Source organism: Gobio gobio (genome assembly GCF_949357685.1).
Source record: "Gobio gobio genome assembly, chromosome: 18".
NCBI lineage: Eukaryota > Metazoa > Chordata > Actinopteri > Cypriniformes > Gobionidae > Gobio > Gobio gobio.
In genome coordinates, this window is record NC_137111.1 from 21,531,831 (window position 1) to 21,539,304 (window position 7,474).

General features: G+C 37.3%; 1 protein-coding gene across 11 annotated transcripts in view; it reads left to right on the plus strand.

The window, feature by feature from the left end:
• syne2b (spectrin repeat containing, nuclear envelope 2b) overlaps positions 1-7,474 on the plus strand; it is a 124,283-nt gene that overhangs the window by 115,220 nt on the left and 1,589 nt on the right. For all 11 annotated transcript variants that reach the window (XM_079843340.1, XM_079843345.1, XM_079843348.1 and 8 more), the window contains 5 exons: positions 305-505; positions 1,209-1,337; positions 1,469-1,660; positions 1,752-1,799; positions 4,647-4,696. In XM_079843340.1, coding sequence (XP_079699466.1) covers positions 305-505; positions 1,209-1,337; positions 1,469-1,660; positions 1,752-1,799; positions 4,647-4,696 — 620 coding nt within the window. The remainder of the gene's footprint in view (positions 1-304; positions 506-1,208; positions 1,338-1,468; positions 1,661-1,751; positions 1,800-4,646; positions 4,697-7,474) is intronic.

The window sequence follows — 7,474 nt, forward strand, 5'->3', positions numbered from 1 at the left end:
CTCTACTAAAAAAAAAAATGTATCCCTGTTTCCAAAAAAATATGCAGTACAAAAGTTTTCAATATTGTTAATAATAAGAAATGTTTCTTGACACTGAAGACTGGAGAAATGCCTAATGAAAATTCAGCTTTGCCATCACAGGAATAATTTACATTTTGTAATATGTAATTGTAATAATTTTTCACAGTATTACTGTTTTTATAAAAAAATAAATGCATGGGAGACTTCTTTCAAACCGACCCTAAAAGCAGTGTATATTAATAAGGAATATACTGTAAAAAGTTCATGTTTTTTCTTTCGTTAGGACATGCAGAGGACTTTTAATGGCTACAAATCTGTGATGATTGGTGTTAATCTCAGTGGGCGGGGCTTCCAACATGGAGACAGCACTGAACTACTAGAACTGCGTGAGAATATGCAGTTAGCCAATCAGAAATGGGCACAGGCCTGTGCGGCCCTGGACAGCTGGGAGCACCGACTGCATCAAGCACTCATGGAGTGTCAGGTGAGGAAAACCAGCAGGCTGCGCTTTAAAAGTGTCACTGATACTTGGTTTGACAGACAAAGAGACAATACAGCAATGTACAGTAAATGTTTTGTTTGTTTTGCAACTGCAACACAGCATGCATTTGGTCACCACAATTCTGTGCGCTTTCACAAGCGTGCACTTGTTAGTCTGTGGTGGTGAGATTTTATCTTGTGATAAGTTTTGGATGTTTTTTGCTTAAGGTTGCAGAAATGCAAAACACAGGTTGTTGCTTGAAACCACAGTGTACCAGTCTGAACTTCCCTTGAACTGTCATCATACATATATACATATATATATACATACACTTTTCAGTCAGTTTTGAGATTTCAGTCAGATTTACACCAGTTTTATTGCAGTTTTTAGTGCATCGACTTACATTTATTTCAGTTTATTGCCACGGCTATAATTTATATAATTCTAATAATATAATTAAATAATTTAAATTTTTGTTTAGTTTGTTTTTCAGCTTTATTTCAATAAACATAATTTTTTTTTAACGACAATAACCCTGATTTACACTTGGCAAGGTGCAAGGGGTAATTCTCATGACTTATTTAAAAATAGTGAGCCATTTCTTCCTGTAGGGATTTTGTAAATGTCCTGGTATAGTGAATTCTAAACTGAGCACACACAAGCGCTTCATGTAATGACTCATCTGTATATTCCGTTCTGTTTTCAGGAGTTTCATGAGACTCTTCATGCTCTGCTGCTGTGGTTAGCTAAAGCAGAAAGCCAGCGCTACATGGTCAACATCCACGACACGAACACAGACCTCAACATCCTGCAAGAGCATCGAGACACACTCAAGGTAGACTACTGTGTGTTTGTGGTTAGGTTCTGCTGTTCTTGTAAAATATCTTAAAAACTAAAAAAATTATAAATTGTTTCTTGAATAGCAATAACTATTATAAGTAAGTTGATAGAGATGTCTGTGCATAGGCTGTTCAGCAGGACTTACAGTCTCGTGAGAGGGAGGTGAACTCCCTGCAGGAGATCTCCTCACAGATCCTACTACAGGACCAGGGAGAAGACACCCTGGAAACCAAAGAGAAGGTCCACGTCATCAGCAACAAGTTACGGCTGCTGGTCAGGCAGATCGCTCAAGACCTGCACACACTGCAGAGCAGACTGGTATGTTTCATTCACGCACACAAGGTTTCTCTGCAGGCTAGGCTGGGCAGTCTCACATATTGATGTTTTGATCTCTGCTGTTCTGTCGCAGGACTTATCCGGTCTAAATGTGGGCAGGACCGCATCAACACAACACCAGGTACAAAAACGCTCTCTCCATTAAAAGAGTAGTTCACTTTAAAATGAAAATTACCCCATGATTTACTCTCCCTCAAGCCATCCTAGGTGTGAACAGTATATGACTTTCTTCTTTCTGATGAACACAATCGTTATATTAATAAATATCCTGACGCGTCCAAGCTTTGTAATGGTGAACGGGGCTAGTTGCATCCATCCCTCAAAAACATACTTCACACGGCTCCGGGGGGTTAATAAAGGCCTTCTGAAGTGAATCGATGGGGTTTTGTAAGAAAAATATACATATTTAAAACTTTATAAAGTAAAATATCAAGCTTCCGACAGACCATCTTTTGTATTAAACTTACGCAGAAAGTGTAACGCCTCATGCAGTTCAAAATGCTTACGCTACACCTGACGTCATACGCTGCGTCAGGTAGGCTTTTTTCTCAGATTGTGTTCATCAGACAGATGAAAGTCATATACACCTAGGATGGCTTGAGGGTGAGTAAATCATGGGGTAATTTTCATTTTTAAGTGAACTAATACTTTAAAATTTTCCCCTCACACCTAGACTGGGTAAACCCAACCTGATCTGCCGGAGATTTGATTTCGCCCTGCAACTCAGTCTGGAAACCTGTACATTCATTTCTACTGCTTCTGTTACACTTTTTGCGAGAACCAATCACAGACTGGCTTATCCACCTGGCGCGCTATTGGCGGGTTTAACATGATGACAGATAGAGAAGCGATGGGTCGTTGCCTGTTGATCACGTCTCTTGTGGTCCGATTGGTTGAAGGACTATCCAATTGCGCACAGAGTCATTTAATTTATGCTCGTTTAATATTATTTAGTTATTTACAAAGTCGAGATTTATTATTAGTGTTATTATTATTAATATTGGTATGGTTGTTATTAGGGGTGTAACGATTCATCTACTACATCGATGTATCGATTTATTTTCCTATGATCTAACTACATCGATCTGTGCTCGGCAAGATGGCCTTCCGGACGACATATATCGATCTAACATCGTTTTAAAAGGTAATCAATCGATTGTATCGATAATAGGAAATAACACATTGGATTTAAGCACGTCAGACTTTATATGGATATTTTTTCTTAGCACTTTTAATGATAAAGCCGTTAAACGTTACTCGATTAAGTCTGCCTATCTGTGACATCATCGCAACGCACGCACCAGCAGCAGCGCTAACAAAACAAAACATAGCATGGCGGATGACAGAGAAGCCAACGTGCGAGAAATTATCAAGCCACCAGGAGAAAGAGCTAAGTTAGTAACGTTTTACCTGTACTTTCAACCCTTGCTAAATGTTACATTTGAATTCCTGACACCAGTGTGCCTGCAGAGCGAGTTTTTGTACTGCTGGCGACATACACGCACAGAGAAGTGTTCTGCGGTCAGATCATGTTGATATTTTTGAACAAGAAATCTGTAGAGTCATTGAAGAGTAGTTGGTTACATTTTATCTTTGTTAAATATTGTTTGTTTATTAAACTGAGAGTAGTAGCAGGTTCAGCCAGTTTATTCAACCTGAAGAAATGTTGGTTGCACTTTATTTTTGATATTAATATTGTATTTGTATTATTTTAATGTTGTAAAACAACAGCAAAAGTAGCAGGTAAACCTACTATTAATTAAACCTGAAGAGTAGTTAGTTATTATTATTTAATTTGGAAACGTCATGTTGGGGTCTATGCCCTAAAAATTAGACTGACAGTTAAGAGAGCCTGAAGAAGGGCTGCATGATATATCATTTGATCATCAATATCGCAATGGTCACATCGCAGGATGTGTGATGTCAAGTATTGGGATTGTAGTTGATCGATACAGATCAGGACCACGGTTCGAAACACATTAATTGCAAAGTTTAACCATCATAGAGCAAAAGTTTATTATTTGCACGTGTTTTAGATCCTCTCAGTTTAAACATTCAGATAATTTTAAATCATTTAAACACAAGAAGACGCAAAAAGAAAACTTAAGTCGGAACACTGAATTACGCTCTCTTCCGCGTTTATTTGTGCTTGAACGGACACGTACACTCAAAATTGTCAAAATGCCCATCTCGGTGAGTATCCTCGTAAACACAGTCGCGTCCTGCTTACGTGAACGTAAACAATTGAGACAGATAACAGATGCAAATCATTATATTGGATCTGTGCATTTGGTCTTAAAGTGACAGAGGCCTAATATTCCTGCTGCTAAAATCTAAATCGTTGGTAGCTTTAACAAAGATTAATTATATTTAATTCATTCAGTGAAGACAGTGCAGTGTTACTTTACATTTGATTTTATTCCATTTCTGTAGCTGAATACTGTTAGACTTACCTGAAAAACATAAAGCACTGTTTATTTAATTTATATCTTTGTTCTATTGTATTTATCTATGCTTGAAATTTGTTTTGTATTTTCACTCTCCTTCAAAATCACCCCAATCATTCTAGAATGATTAATTCTTTCCAAAAAGATCTATTCAAGTCATCTGGTGAAATTGTTTTCATATCGCAGAAAAGCAAAATAACGCAATGTCGGTTTTTTCCAATATCGCGCAGCCCTAGCCTGAAGTGGTCTCGTACAATGAGCTCTGTCTCAAAAGATGAAGAAAATTTTGATTCCTCACAAGCCCTTTATATAATAATAACTTAAATGAATTTTAAAAAAATGTGCTAGGTAATGAACTGCAGCATGTAGGTCATGAGAATCTAGATTTCGTCTTCTATCTCTGCTCTTTGAGAGTTTGGTTTTGACTGGCAGTAAATGAAGGTTTTCTGAGAATCATTAGTCTGATTTTATGATGGTTACTGGTGGTAACTAACACTGACTCATTTTTCTTCTCTCTCTAGGAAGCCGCAGGAGTTCAGGCTGTTACGCGGCGATCTCCCGCGAGTGTCAGGTACACACTCATAACACTTCTATGCATCTGCGCTCAGTCGTGCACGTTTGTGGCTTTGTGTACCCTTGCTGAAGTTGATGTCTTCTAGTGCTCTCTTCACACTCCCTAGTTCTTCTCACTTACACACATCTGCTCCACTTTCACCTCTCAACATGTACTTTATGTTGACCCTACCATAAGGTTATAACTCACATTTTAAAATTGTATCGAGTAGGTGACAAATAACATGTTTATGAATGTTCTACAATTTAGGTAAAAAATTATATACAATACCAATATTTGGTACCATGTTTTTATTTAACATTATATAGAAATTAACACTTTTATTCAACAAGAACATGTTAAATCAATCACAAGTGAGAGTAGACACATTTACAGTGCCCTCCACTATTATTGGCACTCTTGGTAAATATGAGCAAAGACGGCTGTGAAAATACAATTATTATGAAATAAATGTTTTTCTCTAGCTCACGTTGGCCACAATTATTGCAACGTCCTTTACCCAAGATAACAGCTCTGAGTCCTCTCCTATAATGCCTGATGAGTTTGGAGAACACCTGACAAGAGATCAGAGACCATTCCTCCAAACAGAATCTCTCCAGATCCTTCAGATTCCCAGATCCATCTTGGTGCTTCTTCTCTTCAGTTCAGCCCACTCATTTTCTATAGGGTTCAGGTCAGGAGACTGAGACGGCCATGGCAGAAGCTTCATTCTGTGCTCAGTGACGCATTTATTTTGATGTTAGTTCTGGATCATTGTCCAGGACCTCCAGCAAAAAAATAGGCCCACAACATTAAAGATCCAGCAGTATTTTTAACCGTGGGCATGGGGTACTTTTTATCCCTGTGAGCACCGAACCCATCTGGTTCCAAAAAGCGTTTTTTTTTTTTTTAGTTTCATCTGACCACAGAACCAGGTCCCTTTTGAAGTTCCAGTCATGTCTGACAACTGAATATGCTGGAGTTTGTTGAGAAAGGAAGATTTTCTTGAAACCCTCACAAACAACATCACCACTGATGTAGGGGTTGTTTGTTTTTTGTCTTTAAATCTAATCTAAACTAATCTCTGCAATTATCCAGCTGTGATCCTTGGACAGTTTTTGGCCACTCAAACTCTATACGATATAGACACACGTCCTCTTCCAGGCAGATTTGTAACATCTTTAATTGATTGGAACTTCTTAATTATTGCCCTGATGGCAGAAATGGGCATGTTCAATGCTTTAGCTATTTTCTACAGCCATTCTCTATTTTGTGAAGCTCAACAATCTTTTGCTGCACATCAGAACTATATTCTTGGGTTTTACTCATTATGATGGATGATTCAGGGACTTTGGCCTTTGTGTTTCCTCATATTTATACTTCTGTGGAACAGGAAGTCATGGCTGGACAATTTCATGATCCTAGCCCTGGATTCATGATCACCCTGGTGTGCTAAAATATATATATATATATATACACATATATATATATATATATATATATATATATATATATATATATATATATATATATATATATATATATATATATATATATATATATATATATATATATATATATATATATATATATATATATATATATATATATATATATACACAACAAAATATATCTGAAGTATATTCTTAATATATATATACATGCCTTTGCTCATATTCACAAAGGGTGCCAATAATAGTGGAGGGCACTGAATGTTACAAAAGATGTGTAACAATTTTGAACTCTATTCATCAAAGAATGCTGGAAAAAATGTAGGGACCACACTGTATACACTAATGTAGGATTTTTAAAAGAAGTCTCTTATGCTTACCGTACCTAAGCTGCATTTATTTGAAATCATTCTTACTATTATTATAATTATGATTTAAAATATTCTTCCAATCTTCCAATGACAAAGCTGAATTTTTGGCATCATTACTTGAAGGTCCCGTTTTTCGTGTTTTTTTTTAAGCTTTGATTGTGTTTACAGTGTGCAATATAACATGTGTTCATATTTCATGTGTAAAAAAACACAGTATTTTTCACACAATTTACTTATCTGTATACCGCTGTTTTCACTGTCCTCAAAACGGCCTGAGAATTTCCTCGTTCTATGAAGTCCCTCCTTCAGAAATACGTAACGAGTTCTGATTGTGCCAGCGGTTCCCGTGTTGTGATTCGACAGCAGCTTAGCGCACGTTACCCGGAAAGGTCACGCCTCTTACCATAACGGGGAGATGAACACGCTCAAACTACAGCCCCTGAAGGCCAAACAAAGGTGATTTGACTCCGGGATGAAAATAACAGCGTCTGAACGACATGGCGACAAACGCAATCGAACCGAACCGAACGCAACACTTCCTCTTCTCCACGAGGGAGCAACAAGACCACGCCCCCTTTTTTGCGTATTCTTGTGGGCGGAGGTTAGTCAAAAAACTGTTCTACTGACGTAATTAAAGCAGGATGTACATGGATGTAGACCAAACCGGCCGTTCGCTGTAGGCTTTGAAAGGGAACTTCGGTCAAATAAAATATCTCACTTGGCATTGAACTTTGAGCTTTATAATTTTACAGGTATTATTTATGCTCTAACAGCAACATTACACACTAACTAAAGTTTGAAAAATGGGATCACGAAGAACAGGACCTTTACTTGAGTAATTGTAATCTAATACGCTGATTTGCTGCTCAAGAAACATTATCATCAACGTTAAAGACAGTTTTGATGCGCAATATTTTTGTGGGCACAATTAATTTGTTTTCAGGATTCTTTGATGAAATTTGTAACATTGTAGA